The sequence below is a fragment of the Odocoileus virginianus genome, chromosome 31, assembly GCF_023699985.2.
Source record: "Odocoileus virginianus isolate 20LAN1187 ecotype Illinois chromosome 31, Ovbor_1.2, whole genome shotgun sequence".
In the NCBI taxonomy this organism is placed as follows: Eukaryota; Metazoa; Chordata; class Mammalia; order Artiodactyla; family Cervidae; genus Odocoileus; species Odocoileus virginianus.
The window spans coordinates 2,400,283-2,418,752 of record NC_069704.1 but is presented as its reverse complement, the minus strand read 5'-3'; the positions used below and the strand labels follow the sequence as shown (position 1 = coordinate 2,418,752).

General features: G+C 38.9%; 1 protein-coding gene across 1 annotated transcript in view; it reads right to left on the bottom strand.

The window, feature by feature from the left end:
- C5 (complement C5) overlaps positions 1-12,593 on the bottom strand; it is an 85,910-nt gene extending 73,317 nt beyond the window's left edge. The window contains 3 exon segments of the mRNA XM_020893602.2: positions 3,649-3,811; positions 6,376-6,568; positions 12,481-12,593. Of these exon segments, the coding sequence (XP_020749261.2) occupies positions 3,649-3,811; positions 6,376-6,568; positions 12,481-12,545 (421 nt within the window). The 5' untranslated portion in view covers positions 12,546-12,593.
- Positions 12,594-18,470: the final 5,877 nt, after the last annotated feature.

The window sequence follows — 18,470 nt, the reverse complement described above, 5'->3', positions numbered from 1 at the left end:
CTCAAATCATTTCATGGGCAAAACTTTAACCACAAAATAAAATTGAACTGACGTCATAAACCTTTTAAAGGGCCGGTATTATGCAAAGCTCTACCTAAGAAGCCACATATTAAGCTCTCTAAAATTCATTTCACTGAGACCATAAGATCAAAACGAAATGCTCAGTAAACCCCTCTACCCTGCTGTCCCCTCACCTCCGTCTCTCAGCTTGAGTCCTCCCTCCTGCCTTATGAACATACCTGGTCCAGCCCTGAGCCTCACTCAGGGATGCATGTGGATCAGCACTTGCGGATGCTGCCGGAGGCAGTGTGCCGCAAAAGTTAAGAGTTTGGCCCCAGCATTTAAAACTTTGGTTTCATTCCTATCTCTGTCACTTTCTAATGTGACCCAGAACAGGATACTTAATCCCTCTCACCCCTTAGGTCCCACATCTGTAACATAGCACTGTTAGTATCTGCTTCATAGCACGTCAGACTAAATGAGACAAAGCTTTGCATAACCCAGCACATAATAACTAACCAATAAATGCTTATTATTTTTATTTTATTTTTTATTATTTGTATAGCTACTACTTGTCCACTTTCTAACTCAGTTTCTGCTAGGTTAGAAAATTAATCTTGTCTTCATAGCGATGGTATATCAAAGGCAAGTTCCACAAATGCTTTTTGTACCAAAGGTATAGCTTATAGACTTTTAAAATATATATTGAATGCCTTCTATGTGCAGACACTGTGCTAGGCACCGAGATATGATGGGGACAAATCAGACGTGGAATTCCTCTAAAGGAGTGGAACAGAGAGGCAAACACAAGATCCCATGAGTAACTAAAATTCCAGGGGTGGGAAATGCTACAGAGGACACTCCCCGGCTTTCTGAGGGTGACAGAGGGAGGTTTGAAGCAGAGAATGCTGCCCTCTGTGTGATGGCACGGCAGAGCTGAGTGGAAGTTTAGAAGGCAAGGAAGGTGCATGGATGTGCCAGGAAGAGGTCCATAGGTCTTACTACGGACCGGAAAATGGCGTAAGAAAGCAACTGAAAAGAGGTCAGTTTGGCTGGTGTCCACGGACAAGGGGCAGCATGGTGGGTGATGAGGCAGGAGGGGAAGGCAGGACACAGGCTATGTGAAATTGGAAGTATTTTGGTCAATATTCTGAAATCCTTTATCCTGTAAAGCCTTGAAGATCTAAGCCTCTATCCTAAAGATACTTATATGAAAAATCCCTCAAGGATCTTCAGATTAAAATGTGAGGACTGGGACATTAGAGCTATAAATAGCAAGATGTAATTAATTTCTAAAAGTATTACTTTTCAGTAATTCTTTTTCTTCTGTGTAAATAAGGCTTTGTGCTATTCCATAGATTAAATGATAATGGGAAATGCTTTCCTGGCGCTTACTCTGGGGTAGGCAGTGTTTGCAGTGCTTTATACACATGAATTCACCGAACTCTCACAACAACTCTGTGAGGTAAGTTCTATTACTATCTCCATTATACAGATGAGGAAAACGGGACTCAGGAAGATTAACTCACACAAGGTCATGGAGCTAATAAGAGCCCCAACTGTGATTTGAACCCAGACAATTTGGCTCCAGAGCCTGCTATTCACAACCATACTTCACTACCTCTCATTAATGAGTCAAAATTTAGAGGAGGTGCTCTGGTTTTCTCTGTGATCTATTCTAAGATAGACTAGGTCGTAGAGAGATCTTAGAGATCTCTCATCTCTATTCTAAGATGAAGACATTACATATTTTTATGGTAAAGTTCTGATAAAGAAATAACAAGTGGGGCTTAAGGAAAACCTTGAGAGTTAACAGAAGTCCCAGGGTCTGGGTATCAGGCTGCTTGATGGATAAGGATGAGGACCCTAGGGACTTTGCCTGGAGGGCCAGTGGTTAAGACTGTATGCTTCCATTGCAAGGGGCACAGGATCAATCCCTGGTCAGGGAATAAGGTCCTGCATGCCATGGGGCACAGCCAAAAATTAAACAAGGGAAAAAAAAAGGATGAGAACCCTAAATGGTAAGTAGTGTCAACAAGACCCAATTAAAGAAGCATCCTCTAATATGGGAGGAGGACAAGGGTGAGAGTATATTTGTTTCGGGGTATGATGTTTAAAAAGGGCTCAAACTTTATGGGCAGAGACTATCTCAATGAACACCAAGTCATCTTGGAGTCAATAGGATGCTATCCTGGTAATGATATTATGTCCAAGCTGGAAGCGATACCCCAATCTCTCTAGGCCTTTTCTTTCTGAGCTGGTCATAACAGGAACTCCTGCTAACAAGGCAATGGTGCAGGCCCACTCCACTCCATACTGTCATCAGCATCAGTCAACATGTAGCAAGTACATACTCCTGACAGGTTTTCAACAAAACTGGCCTCTTGTCCTCTTTCCTTCACCAATAATGCCATTATTGAAACTCCAGAACCTCCCCCTTCCATGTACAGTTCTCTTATAATTCCATCCTGATTTGCTCAAAAGTTACTTTCGGCAACAGGGAGTGAAGGAGGAATTGAAGATTTTGCAGATACGTGAACACATGTGGGCAGCATTCACACTTCTCTGTGTTTCGTTTTTCGTTCATTGGGAGTAAATCCAGTCACTCACCAATCAGGGGCTTGATTGGCTACCCTGTCCTTTCCCCCTCTGAAAGGACTAATACAAACCACTAATATAAACCACTACTACAAAACAGTGTTCTTTTAGGAACTTTCTTTAGGTGGATCGCCTTAGAAAATTAATATCCATTTATTTATGTGACTTCACTTACTTTTTGCTGAAACATCTGATACCATAGGGTTTGATTTTTTTCTGAATTTGAGAATTAGCTCCAAAGTAATAGAATGTTTTTATGATTGCTACTTTATAATGAATTATTTTCACATTGCCAAAATTATATTTGCAGTTACCTCTAATGCTTGTTCAATAATAAAACCTAACACTACATTTCACAATTCTTAAATAGCTTTTTTCCTACATGGGAAAACTGACAGGGTAGATAATGTAATTGTTGATTTTTGTGATTTCCATATGAATCTTAGATTTATATTTAAAATTTAAATTTAAAACTAAATTCCGTACAACTATTTAACAATTTCCATATGAATTTAAAATTAAAATTATATTTATAAGTGTAAAAATCACCGGGGATTGAGATTCTTTTGATCAAGTTGGAAACCCATCTCCACTTAAATTCAAGTGTTAAAAAGCTCACAGTGATATTGGCCTGTCACCTTCTTATTTTGTGGTATCTTTGCCTGCTTTTGTTGTCACAGTGATGGTCCTCATAAAATGAGTGTGGTAGTGTTCATACTACTATATTTAACTAGGTAACCGACAAGGACCTATATTGTATAGCCCAGGGACCTCTGTAATAACCTAAAAGTGAAAATAATTTGATATGTGTATACATACAAATGAATCACTTTGCTGTACGCATGAAACTAACGCAACTTTGTCCATCAATTTTACTCCAATGCAAAATAAGAATTTAAAATAAATAATTCTTCCCCACTTCCAAAGTTCAGTTTAAATAAATGCCATCCTCAGTTACCTAGCTGCTCAAGCCTGAAGAAAAAAAGCTCTACAGTATAGTGTCCATGCCTTCCCACTACTCCCCAGAGAAAGAAATATCTTATACTCTACCTGACTGGTGTGGAGTGTAGACAGGTTTGTCTGTATGAATGAAGAGGAATCCATTGTCGTAGGTTATTGGCATTTTTTTTGCTTTTGAAAAATGCTTCGATATAACTTCCAAATACACATGTGAAACTGAGCTTTGCCTTTCAGACAACTGTTTGGGTGCTATCTGTAAAATAAAATGTTGATGGGAAAGTCTATAATAATTTTAAAGTTATAAAACATGTTATTTAAAAAAAATAATATAGGAGCCAAAGTAGTAAACAAATTTTGCTCCAAGCCCTTCAGTACCAAACATCATAATCAACATTTAGCTTTAAGTAATTAAAAATTTTTTGGTTCTATGCTTCCCAAATTTTATACGCATTTAGCAAAACTACTACTATGAAAGTGTTAGCCACTCAGTTGTGTCTGATTCTCTGTGACCCCATGGACTGCAGCCCACCAGTCTCCTCTGTGCATGGGATTCTCCAGGCAAGAACAGACCCAGGAATCGAACCTGGGTCTCCTACACTGTGGGCAGATTCTTCACCATCTGAACCACAGCTCTTTTAACAAGCTTTAACCTCTTCATTTAGCTGGCTTAGTCCATGTTCTCCATTCCCTCCGTTCAACATCCTGACTGATGTTCAGGACACTGTATTATATTAAATCCTCTGTTCCCACAGTTGAGCAGTACACTTTCCAGTTTGAGATAAAAGCTGATTAATACAACCAACCATGCTGAATTAGATTTATGACAGTACTGTAAACGTTTGGAAAAGTAGTAAGAACTATAAAGATTCTGCACTCAGATTGCTTTGCAAGTATCTAAGTTTTTTCTCTACTTCAAGGAAATAGAAACTATAGAACAAATGATTCGTTAAAGGTGTGACACATTATGAATAAGGCTTGCTGCTGCAAGTGGACCCAAGAAAAGACCTTGGCACAACATCAAATGATTAGCAAATAAAGATACATTGTAATGCTAAGATAAATTTAAATGCTTAAGATATGCATCAATTTTTATGATTTCCCCACCCTAATTTACTTTTCCAAATTAGCCATCTAAGTTAGCACTGTTCAATAGAGCTTTCTGTGGTGAGGGTAATGTCCTATATCTATGCTGCTCAGTACATGCCATCTGTAGCTATTTAAACACTAGAAACATGGCTAGTATGAGTGATGAACTGAAATTTTCATATTAGTTACATTCGATTGATTTAAATTTAAAGATAACAGCCACATGTTTGTGGCTAATGGCAGCAGATAAAAGTGTCCTCTTTGGGGAAATGAATTTTATTTCTTCATAAACCTAATAAGTGGACCTGTTTGCTAAAAGATTAGAGCACTTATCATCAAGGACGCGAAGCAAAGAATTCCTACACTTGGTTGGAATTTACTTAGATCAATGTTTCTCAAATTTGAGTAATATATAGACCCCCTTTTAAAAGGATAAAATATTCTGGAAGACTCTCAGTGTTGACTTTTTGTTATTCGTCAAACTAAAGAAATATTTTCAGTACAGTGTTAAATATGTACAGACCTAAAAGTCAGTGTAATATTCTTGTGCTTATGACTTTTGTATGATTAGAAAATCAAAACATTTATAAAATAAACTCAAAATATCAACATAATTCTAACTTTCAGCTCTTTATAAAATTTCAAAGTTTAATCTCTTTTTAAAGAACTCACTTTAAAGAAACACTGGTCTAGTAAGCCTCAGAGGCCCTTCCAAGTCTAGAAGTCTTTGATTTTTTGGTTCTTTATTTTTAAATTTATATCAGAATTTAAAACAATATTTTTCACTTGGATAAAGAAACAGTAAGTATGAAAGTTATTTTTAGTTATCAGAGTTCTTAATAAGAAATGAATTATGAGCGATTCTCTAACCAAACTATGCAACAGTATTTAATCCCTCAGTCGTGTCCTACTCTCTCTGACGCCATGAACTGAAGTCCACCAGGCTCTTCTGTCCATGAAATTCTCCAGGCAAGAATACCTGAGTGGGTTGCCATTCCCTTCTCCAGGGGATCTTGCCGACCCAGGGATCGAACTTCAGTCTCCTGCACTGCAGGCAGATTCTTTACTGTCTGAGGCACCAGGGAAGCCCAGTAGAAGGAAAATTTATTTGATACAGGTTGTTCTTTCTATTAACTATGGTTATACATGAGAGCTATTCACTTTAGTAATCAATAATTTATTAGTTTTAGAAGTTTTGATTGTAGGATATTGAAGTTTAAACAAACAAATGTTCAATAGCATCCATGGATTTTTGTAGGCAATGCATGATAGATCAATATGCGTGTTCATATTGGTCTGTTTCTTTGCATTAGTAATTTTCACAGTAAACAAGTACTTTCCACTCATTTCCAAATATGTTCACATTAGTATTAGTCTCTCAGTTGTGTCTGACTCTTTGCAACTCCATGGACTGTAGCCCATCTGGCCCCTCTGTCCAGGAGAATACTAGAGTGAGTTGCCATTTCCTTCTCCATATGTTCACATTAGGACAACTTTATTTTCCAATAAGAATGTTAAAGTTTTCATACACTACTCAAAAAGCAGATACAACTCTCCTATTTAGAATTTTCTGTTTCACCCATATCATCATTAGTGACTGACATCATCTAAGACTCACACAGTGGTAGTTTGCTATAAATGATCAAACCTCTGTTATCAATATTCAAACTGGGTACACATTTTATTGAGAATATTCTGTATGTATAAAGAAACTGAAGGATAAATACATACTGTTAAGGTAGCAGAATTTTGGAATTTATTTTCTGTGGATAAAGTAACATGGCCTGAAGAGTAAGTAACTTTTTTGTCGGGAAAGCTTTTGATCGAGATTGTTGCATCAAATTCTTCAGTGTATCCATAAACTTGAATTACAACATTTTCAGATGCTCCAACACGGAATACTTTTGGTGCTGAAATGACATACCTATTGAAATAGGAAAGAGAAGGATCAGTATATTTATATGACATTTTTGTTATATTTCTGATTTTTTATCTCACTCAATAGATTAGATTTACAATAGGGACTTTTTCTCAACTTGAAGTGATATTTTAAAATTAACATTTATTTGCGATCTACAATCATTTCAGCACGGTTTCCAAGAAAAAATAGCTTGGAATTAAGACTTCAGAAATAGAGCTGATGATTTTGTTAACCACTAGAAAGGTAGTGATAGCACCTTCCCTGAGCTTCTGTAGCAAAGGAAAACTTTAAGTGATAAATAGGTTCAATATTTTTGCCCGACGCAGAAAAAAGGAACATAGGTACCAGAGATTGAATTACATCTCTGCTATCTGCTGGCTGAGTGACCATGGTAAAGTCACTAACCCTCTCTGAAAAGTTAAATAATATACCTTAAATATTACCTTTTTTGTTGTTTAGCCACTAAATTGTGTTGACTCTTTGCAACCCCATAAACTATAGCCTGCCAGTCTCCTCTGTCCATGGGATTTCCCAGGCAAGAATACTGGGGTGGGTTTTGCCATCTCCTACTCCAAGGGATCTTCCCAAACCAGGGACTGACCCACGTCTCCTGCATTGGCAGGCTGATGCTTTACCGCTGAGCCAGTGCAGAAGCCCAATCACCTTCTTTACCAGGGTGCTAAGGATGAAATGCATTGGAGAAGGAAATGGCAGCCCACTCCAGTACTTGCCTGGAGAATCCCTGGTGGGCTGCCATCTATGGGGTTGCACAGAGTCAGACACGACTGAAGCGACTTAGCAGCAGCAGCAGCAGCAGCAAGGATGAAATAAAAATATCTATCTGAAAGCATCTAGCATGCTTAGTATGCAATAAATGTTATGATTCATTAAGTTTGCTGAATTAGTTGAAAGGAAATAATCTTAGAACTATTATGTGATCCTAGTGGGTGGCTTCCCTGGTAGCTCAGACAGTAAAGCGTCCGCCTACAATGCGGGAGACCTGGGTTTGATCCCTGGGCTGGGAAGATCCCCTGGAGAAGTAATGGCCACCCACTCCAGTATTCTCGCCTGGAAAACCCCATGGACTGAGGTTCCTGGTAGGCTACAGTCCATGGGGTGGCAAAGAGTTGGACACAACTGAGTGACTTCATTTTCACTTTCACTTTCAGTGGGTGGATAAAGAAATGAATAGAATAACAGTGAGCTAGAAAATGCATTTAGAAATGAAAGTAGTTATGGAAGTCCTTGCAGAACAAATGATAACAATCATACAACATAATGATAATAACAAAAAATGAGAAATGAGAGGCTGTATTAGGGCTTTACATGCAACTCTTTTAATCTTTACAACAGGCCAATGATGTAGACTCCATTATTATTCTTATTTTGCAAGTGATAAGAGGTTAACCTGGACCAAAGTCACATGGCTTATAAGTGAATGAGGCAGGTCTTTATATTCAGGCCTCACTCTCTGTTATGTGTATAACTGAGGTCAAGGTTACAAACTGTTTGCAAACAGTGGGCTGTTCCCTCAGTTTTATATTTTATGTGATGTACCAAGAATGGACATGAATCAATATAAGTTTTTGAAATAGAAATCTTAAAATGGGTGAATTTTCATAGTTTTATTAAAAGAAAACTTACAAATATAAACTAAGTTATTAATTATATATTGTAAAAGTATCTAATTGTAATACTGAGAACTACCTATGCTATTAATAGAAAAAGAAGTGCATTTCAACCCAAAAGGTGCTTGAATAATTCAAGTAGCTGATTAGGGCTAGAGGGCAGCAGGCAGAACTATTGCAGGTTCCTCACAACACTATGGGCTTCCCCAGTGGCTTGGCAGTAAAGAACCTGCCTGCCAATGCACCAGACGTAAGAGGTGCAGGTTTGATCTCTGAGCTGGGAAGATCCCTTGGAGAAGGGCATGGCGACCCGCTCAGTATTCTTGCCTAGAGAATCCCATGGACAGAGAAGCCTGGTGGGCTACAGTCCAAGGGGTCACAGAGTTGGACAGGACCGAAGCAACATAGCACACACGTGCACACAACACTATGACATTTAAAAAGGCTTTTAAAAATCAGCAAGTCTTTAATAACAATGAAATTAATTTGGAAGCAAATAAACACTTTAAAAGCAACTGGTAATTCTTCTACATGACAAGTAATTTGGAACCACTTACAGAAAAATTGTAAAAGGGGTAAAAGAATCTCCAGTTTTCCAACCATCCTCTCAATTTCCCATGTACTTATGCAGGAACAGCAGAAAATTAGAAATGTTCAGGTTTGATGAGAATAAGATATATTTACTGAAACCTTACTCAGTTCTAGGCACTATTTTAAGCACTATACATATATATATGTATTTATATATGTATATATGTCACTGTGCTGTGACAACTATTCTATGAAAAAGACCTTATTATTACTCCGATTTTACAGAGGAGGAAGCTGGTAATCAACTTGCCCAAGGTCACACAGCTATTAAATTACAGAATCAGGAGCTGAACCTGAGCAACCTGTTTCCTGAATTAACACTTTCATTTGCTAAACTGAATTTATCAAGAGTTTTTCAAGAGAAATTTAGTGGCGGGGGGCGCTATTTTAATTTTGGCCTGGGATTCCCTGGTGGCTCAGTGGTAAAGAATCTGCCTGCCAGTGCAGGAGACATGGGCTTGACCCAGGAAGATCCCATGTACCAAAGGGCAGCTAAGCCTGTGTGCCAGAACTACTGAGCCTGTGCTGTAGGCCTCAGGAGCCCAGGAGCCACAGCCACCGCAGGCGGAGCTCCCGAAAGCCCGTGCTCCTCAGCAAGAGGAGCCGCCAGAGTGGGAAGGCGGGAATCGCAGCTGGCGAAAAGCCCCGTGGCAGCAGAGAGCCAGCACAACCAGGAACAAATGCAAAATAAAAGCTAACTGTGGAGAATTCTGAGAGAGGGCAGATGGATGGGGAAACGGCGGAGACAGGGGCAGACTTCACTTTCCTGGGCTCCAAAATCACTGCAGGTGGTGACTGCAGCCATGACATTAAAGGACGCTTGCTCCTTGGGAGGAAAGCTATGACCAACCTAGACAGCAGATTAAAAAGCAGAGACACTACTTTGCCAACAAAGCTCCGTCTAGTCAAGGCTATGGTTTTTCCAGTGGTCAGGTATGGATGTGAGGGTTGGACTATAAAGAAAGATGATCGCCAAAGAATTGATGCTTTTTGAACTGTGGTGTTGGAGAAGACTCTTGAGAGTCCCTTGGACTGCAAGGAGATCCAACCAGTCCATCCTAAAGGAAATCAGTCCTGGGTGTTCATTGGAAGGACTGATGTTGAAGCTAAAACTCCAATAGTTTGGCCACCTCATGCAAAGAGCTGACTGATTTAGAAAGACGCTAATGCTGGGAAAGATTGAAGGCAGGAGGACAAGGGGACGACAGAGGATGAGATGGTTGGATGGCATCACAGACTCAGTAGACATAAGTTTGAGTAAACTCTGGGAGTTGGTGATGGACAGGGAGGCCTGGCCTGCTGCAGTCCATGGGGTCACAAAAAGTCAGACACGACTGAGTGACTAAACTGAACTGAAATAAAAGTTATTTTTTTAATTGGTATTATTTGAAGTTTTATATTTTTCAGTTTATTATTGTTTTAATTTTGATTGTCTATGTGGTAGTAGTGTTGAAATAGAAAATAATTCATGTTTCTTTTTGTTGTTCATCACCCAGTAATGTCAGACTCTTTGTGACCCCATGGACTGTAGTACGCTAGGCCTCCCTGTCCCTCACCATCTCCTGGAGTTTGCCCAAGTTCATGTTCATTGCATTGGTGATGCCGTCCAGCCACCTCAGCCTCTGATGCCCTCTTTTCCTTCTGCCCTCAATCTTTCCCAGCCTCAGGGACTTTGCCAATGAGTCATCCATTCATATCAGATAACCAAAATACTCTAGCTTCAGCTTCAGCATCAGTCCTTCCAGTAAATATTGAGGGTTGATCTCCCTTAAGATTGATTGGTTTGATCTCCTTGCTGTCCAAGGAACTTTCAGCTAATTCATGTAATTCAAGTTTACAAGTCCCTAAAAGATAGCTCTGCAACCATCTACTCATACATATTTTGATCCTTAATGATGCAATGCTAACACAATCTATCATATAAAGTATTTCATATTTTTCTTATTTTCTTTCAATAGTTGTAGAGAATATGGCCACTGAGCTTGCAAAGAGGCACAAATGCTAGCTTGACCTCTATCTGGAATGTTCTTTCCCCAAATATTTGCAGGATTTGCTGTTACTTCCTACAAGCTCTGTTCGAGTGTCACCTCCATAGAGAATCTTCCCTGTCTACACTTTTGTATGGTGCCCCATCATTTCTTTATCCTCTCATTTTCCTTTATATTTTTTCTTCATGGTACAAATAGCCACCTGACCTTATTCATTCATTCATTCATTGGTTTGTTCATTGAGTCATTTTCTTCTCCTTCTTGAATGCATGCTCTATATCATCTACTATTGGGTTGGCCAAAAAGTTCATTCAGCTTTTCCCCAAGAAGCTGAACAAAATTTTTGGCCAACCCAATACATCCTCAGTGCCAGGTTCTCAAAAATTTTGGTTGAATCAATCAATTAAATTTATTGACTCCCATGTTGTAAATGGTATACTCTTACTTTCTCAGAGAAACAGAGAATGTGCTTATTAAGGGTCAGTACAGTGTAGTAGAAAAAAATTCAGTATCATGAGACCTAGGTTCTAGTCCTAGTTCCACCACTAACCTGGAGTCATTTAATCCAATCTCTCTGAACTTCAGTTGGCTGTCTTTTAAGAAGGAATAACAGAATCTAGGAAATGGGGTGGCCATATGAGAAAAATCAGATTAGGGGTGGGAGAGTGCTAAAATTTATGACATCTCAGGTATACATTGACATTTATTGTGTATTTTACATATTTACATGTGTACATTAATGACAAAATGGAAAAAATCTGAAGCAATAAAGAGGAGTCCTTAATACAGATTCTACTTCAGTTTCTTTTAGTGGTGTGACCTTTGGCAAGTTACTTCCTCTGTCTGGATTTATACTTATATGGGAGATAGCTTTGATTAGATACTCTCCAACTCCTTTTCAGTACTAAGATATAATTTATAGATATGAGATCAATATTTTAAGACCTAGTTTTAAATACAATTGTTTTGATAATAATTTTCAACAAATTATCGTGTGTAATTTGTGAAGAACGACCTCACAAATTGAGAAGTAATTACATCAATAGATTTCAAACCACAGTATTAGAACTGACCCCCAAGAAACTCTTGCTCTACTATGTACAGTATACAGAAAACACAAAGAAAATTCTACACCAAATAGGCAAAAGCAATCAACGCAAGAAAGCTTGCTATCTTGAATTTAGGTGTGCTTTTTTTTGAAGAAGAATTTGAATAATCACTCATGTAAAGTTTTAGAAATAACAATCCCCTAATGGACACATACACACAGCTATATTTAAAATGGTTAACCAGTAAACTCCTACATGGAATTCTGCTCAAAGTTATGTGGCAGTCAGGATGGGAGGGGTGTTTGGGGGAGAATGAATACACGTATATATATGGCCAAGCCTTCACTGTTCACCTGTAATGATCCCAGTATTGTTAATAGGCAATACCGCTATACAAAATTTACAGTTAAAAAAAAAAAAACACAAAAAAATTTACAGTTAAAAAAAAAAAACACAAAAAGGCAAACCTGTAAAACTGTCATATTGTTAGCCACGCATCAAATCAAAATACTGCATGATTTTCTTATTCGGAGATGAGACTATTGGTGTTCCCAGAAGTAGAAAGCAATTTACAAATTAACACAGTCTGTTGTATTTGATTTTTCACTCATCACCTTGATAAAATGCATTGAAAAATGAAGATAGTTTCCTTTACTTACGTTTGCTCCTGGCCCCAACTTTTCCCCAGGAAGATTAAAAAGCAAAGTATTCCCCACAGGCCCATGCTGGAGGTAGTGGTAAACCATCGATATGACCCTCCTGAAGTTATTCTCCTTTTAAAAGAAACCGAGATTGAAGAACTTGGGTAAGTTGGTTTACTGGTTAATTATTAATGTCAAGAAGAGGGACTTCTGAGTAGGAAAAGTAAAATTGGAATGGAAACACTCTTTAATGCCCAGGTATAAAAGTAGAAGATTTTTATAGGAAGATATTTTATACAGATTTACACCTAGAGAATTTATTTTGATTAATACAAATAAAGGATTCTAACATAAAAGTTTGGCACTGCAATGAATGCCTCAAAGTTAAAAATCAGTAAGTTGGTTGTCTTTTGTGTCTTGACCAGGCAATTGCTCTGAAAGTTTTATTATGAGAGCATGTCTCTGGAGATGCTCTGATACTAATGGAGACCCACTGGGATTCAGTTTCACATGAAGGTGATTTTAGAATGGGCCTGGTTTAGAAGGGCTTATGAGCTATCTTTCTAGAGAAGACCTGAATGGTAGAATCATTGGCATTGGAAATGGCAGAAAAAGAACACAGATCTGCAAAGGAATAAGCCCTTGGTCCATTCAGTTCAGTTCAGTTCAGTCACTCAGTCGTGTCTGACTCTTTGTGACCCCGTGGACTGCATCATGCCAGGCCTGCCTGTCCATCTGTCACAGTCTAGAAGAGAAGCTGAATGTTAGGTGGAGAAAAGATTGTGACTGGCAATGAAAATATCCTGCTGAGGATGCTGTATCATTTTCTACAAAATAAATGATGAATCAAATACTTTAGTTTTTAGCAGGGAATGGATATCCTCAATATCTATTAATTCAGACACCACAAATTCAAAATTTGCATTCACTCAGGCACAGAATATCTTTCTTTTCTAAAAAATAAACTTATGCTATACTTTTCAATGAGATTTTTAATCATTTTAATATGAGCTTAAAGAAAACAAAGCTTCTTATGATATGAGTCTTGTACTTAATTTTTAAAAAAATTCATGATTTTTATGATGCTTGAAAGTGAAAATGTTAGTGGCTTAGTCGTGACCAACTCTGTGACCCCATGGACTGTAGTCCACCAGGCTCCTCTGTCCATGTAATTTTCCAGGCAAGAATACTGGAATGGGTGGAGATTCCCATCTCCAGGGGATCTTCCTGACCCAGGGATCAAACCTGGGTCTTCTGAGTTGCAGGCAGATTCTTTACTGTCTGAGCCCCCAGGGAAGCCTTATGATGCTTGCTAGAAAGTTTTTATTTACTACCTTCCTTCTACTAGCACTAATTTCTAGCTTAGTATGTAATAAGTACTCTATTTCAAAGTAATAAAACAGATTTCTCTAAACAGTTTTCTATAATTCATATGTTCTGTGTTCACATTGGTGATACTTCTTTTGAATTAATGATTCTATTTTACCAACACTTTGTACTGAATTCATTGGGGGAAAAAAAGATACACAAAGGAAAATTTGATATACAAAGTTCATTAACGGTGTCTCTTACATAGATTATTGAAATGGCAAATTCTGTCATTATTGTCTGACCTTGGAGAAGGAAATGGCAACCCACTCTGATATTCTTGCCCAAAGAATCCCACAGACAGAAAACCATGGGGTTGTAAGAGTAGGACATGACTTAGAGACTAAACTACCGCCATTGTCTGACCTATTTGTTTCAGAAGGAAATCTGTAAAATAATTAAACTGGGTTGCGAAAGATGGGACAAGTTAAAACAAACAAAATACTTTGCCATCATTTTCGGGAAAAGATCTTTAGGAGAAAGCAAAAACATTCAAGTGACCATAGATATATTTGAAGTGAAGGAAATTTATTTGCTTGTATTTTGGAGTCAATATTGATCAGTGATATTAGTTACTTACCATTGGCATGTTTCTCTGGTAGAAAACATTTAAAAAACAATAGATTTCCCAGGTTCTCAAAAGAACTAGAGTTCAACTGCTTACAGATTGCCTTTAACTAAAATGTTTTATGACTCAAAGATGGATTCTTCTTTACATTTTAAAACGTTGACCTCTGGAGGAATCTTTGGTTTTTATACGGATGTGTGGATGGTGCTCAGTTGTGTCCGACTTGTTGAGACCCTATGACTATAGCATGCCAGGCTTCCCTATCTAGGGGATTTTCCAGGCAAGAATACTGGAGTAGGTTGCCATTTTCCACTCCGTGGATCTTTCTGACCCAGGGATCAAACCCACGTTTCTTGCATTGGCCGGCAGATTTTTCACCACTGCACCACCTGGGCTTCCCTTTTATGTACAGATAATCCATCTCTAAAGAGGAGAAACCAGGTCTGGCAGGAACTTTGGTGGACTTTTGGCCTTCCTGCTAATGCTACCTCAGTGTGACCCTCAGATGGACCCTATATGACCTCACTTAGCTCACAAGGCCTCTCTTAATCTGAGTCTTGCTTGATTCCCAGCCTCTACGCACCTCTTCTTCCCTGCAGCCAAGTAGCTGAAGTCCTTATTATTCTCTGAGGTCACCATGACATGAAAATGCTCCTAGGAGGGCAGTAAACAGTCAGCCAAGTACTATCACTATCATGCTTAGCCTATTTATACCTTCAATTTGGTGTCTCTTCAGAAACGAGGGTTAAATATGGGTTACTGCTACTGGCACTGCGGGATGCAACTCACTCAGAATCTACTTAAGTACTTGCCAATAACACCAGTGAGGAAAGAAATCTTGGGGTATACACTACAGCAAGCTGTGGAACCTTATGAGTAAAGGTCTCTCATTGGTTACTTGTCTTCCGAAATATTTAAACAAATTTGAAAAGACATTTAGCTACAAAAAGTTTATTGAAACAAAGTCTTACAGGGAAGTCCAGTGTGGAAACTAGTCAGAATGGAGGTGCTCCAGGTGATCAGAAGGGATGACCCTGCTCTCTGCTCAGGGGCACCCCCAGACGGCCTTGAGGAGGCTCCATAGGAACCCTAGGATCCCTGGACACTTGCTTTAAAAGCACTCTTCCAAGTGTTCTGTTTCACTTGGCCCATTCTTTATTTCCCTTGTCTCTTAGTAAATCCCCACAACCATCTTGAAATTAGTTTTCAGTTGATTAGACCAAAGGAGAAACCAGCATCTTTCTCCTTGAGTCCAAGATCCACTGCTTAGTTGCATGTTGAAATTCCTCTCTCAAGTGACCTGGGCTATGAACATCACACCCTCTAAAAACCCCCTTTTTCTTCTCAATCTTATACCTCTATCCCACATCCAGGACTCTGATATCCCAACACCAAATCAGGAATTCACCCCAGCCTACAGGAAACCTGATTAGAGGGTAACAGGAAAATAAACACTCTAGGTTTAAATCCCAGGAAACTTTCACACATTTGCCTCAAACACTAGTATAGGAATGCACTTTGTAGAATGATTTGTAATAGCAAAAACTTGGGAGCAACCTAAAGCAATGTAACAATGATAAATATATTACTGTATATTCATACCATGGAGTGCAGTGTTGGCTGGGATGACACAAAAAGCATAATAACATTTATATTTACACAAATGTAAAAGCATACATGGGCTTTCCAGTTGGATCAGTGGTGAAGAATCTACTTGCCAGTGCAGGAAACGCAGGAGATGTGGGTTCGACCTGTGATTCTAGAAGATACCCTGGAGGAGGAAATGGCAACCCACTCCAGTATTCTTGCTTGGAAAATTTCATGGAAAGAGGAGCCTGGCGGGCTACAGTCCCTGAGCTCACAAAGAGTCTAATATAACTGAGCAACTGAGCATGCATGCATGCAATGACATACACATTTAAGTCTCAAATGCATGTATGCTAAGGCGCTTCAGTCGTGTCTCTGTGCGACCCCATGGACTGTAGCCCTCCAGGCTCCTCTGTCCTTGGGATTCTCCAGGCAAGAGTACTGGAGTGGGCTGCCATGCCCTCTTCCAGGGGATCTTCTTGACCCAGGGATTGAACCTGCGTCTCTTAGTCTCCTGCATTGGCAGGTGGGTTCTTTACCGCTAGTGCCACTTGGGAAGCCCATAATTGTGAAAGGTAAATATTAAATCAGAATAGTTGTTATCTCTGTGAAGGGAAGGAGAAATTTGTGATAGGAAAGAAGTATATGCTTCCACTATATCTATTACCTTTTGTTTTAAAGGAACATCTGAAGCCAATATGGCAATATCTTACAAATAATTCAGTAAAGTTTAGGGATAGTTATACGGGTGTATAGGTCAGTTGCTGCATTTTTCTTAACATTTTAAATATTTCATTAAGAAAGAAGTATGGCCTGTAGTGAGGCAGGCTTGAATTCAAACCCTGGCTCTGTCTAATTAGCTACGTGATTTATCTATAAAATCAAAACAGTAAAACCTCATAGTGCTGATGGGAGAATTAAATGAAATATGTATAAAGCTCTTAGCACACAGCATGAACCTGACAATGGTCACTATTATTTACTATTAGTGTAAGACACAGTAAATGTGTATAGGATCACACCAATCTGTCTTTAAATACAATTCTATCCTCCTGACAGCAGCCAGTCAGATTAGATGACTGAACTCTTGAAGTCCAAATAATTGATACTTTCTAAGAGTCTGACATTTTGACTTAGTGAGTGAAAGAGCACAAAAATTCTCCCACGGAACAGAATCTTTTTTAGATTTATAATTTTTTTCTCTTGTTTATGGCGTTGATTGCCATTAGCAGATTATGTGTATCCTCCTACTTTTATCTCATAAGCGGTAAAAGATCTACACTTGGAAAGATCCTCCTCCCTCTGTATCAAAGATATTGCCTGAAGCATTTTTCTTACTTCCCAGGAATAGGTCTAGTGATTAAGAAGAAAGCTTATAAATGTTAATTTGAAATTTCAAGAAGGGTTTCAAACTCAGGTGCTATATGAAATTCAGACTTGGAAAATACACTGAATCTTTAAAGAGATCATCCAAATAATGACAACACAATAGGTACCAATTATTAGCTCCATGTCACAGGTACTGTAATAATTAACTTACATAAACTGTTTCTAATCTTCACAAGCACTCTGAAAGGTACTATGACCTTAGGTGACCAATGAGTAAACAGTGATTACCCAGAGAAATACAGTGATTTGCCTCAAGGAACACATCTAGTAGCTTGCAGAGATGAGGATTTGATTGTTGGGATCAGTGGGAAAAAGAAGAGAGATAGCAAGCCCTCCTGAAGTCTGTCTTTCTCTTTGACATGGTCTTCAGCTATCTGGGCTTCCCAGATGGCGATACTGGAAAAACCCGCCTGTAAAAAACCAATGTAGGAGGCATAAGAGACGTAGGTTCAATCCTTGGATCTGGAAGATCCCATGTAGGAGGGCATGTCAACACACTCCAGTATTCTTGCCTGGAGAATCCCATGGACAGAGGAGCCTGGTGGGCCATGGTCCATAGGGTTGCAAAGAGTCGGACACGACAAAGTGACTTAGCACACACACCAACTTTTTTGTCTGAGATTAATTCTCTGTTTTATAGACTCTTGAAGGATTTGTAGCCTACTCCACACATTTTGATTCTCATTTAGATACCACTGTACATTCTAGATGAAGATCCAAAAGTACAAATTGGAAATAGATGTGATGTAAGTGAAGCACTACTCTGGGTCTCCCCCAAAGGGCGTCAGGTTGAGACTGGAGGGGCACCCAGGCAGAGGACGCACTGGGGAGACTAGTAGGAAAGGCTGGAGAAGGGAAGAACCAAGAGCAGCGAGATAAGCCATGTCAGAGGAAATTTAAATCCAAAGGGGGATGATTCAGGGTTTAAGTTCCCAAATGGTAACTGAAGAAAGATAAAGAAGGCTGTTGCTCAAACTATTTTTGTACGTCACCAGAGTGGTGGATTGAACTAACATGTCCACTTGGGTTCCTAACTCAGTAACAGAATAGGGGAGGATTTCTGAGGAGAGAATGTAGAGGAAGTGGAAAATAATAA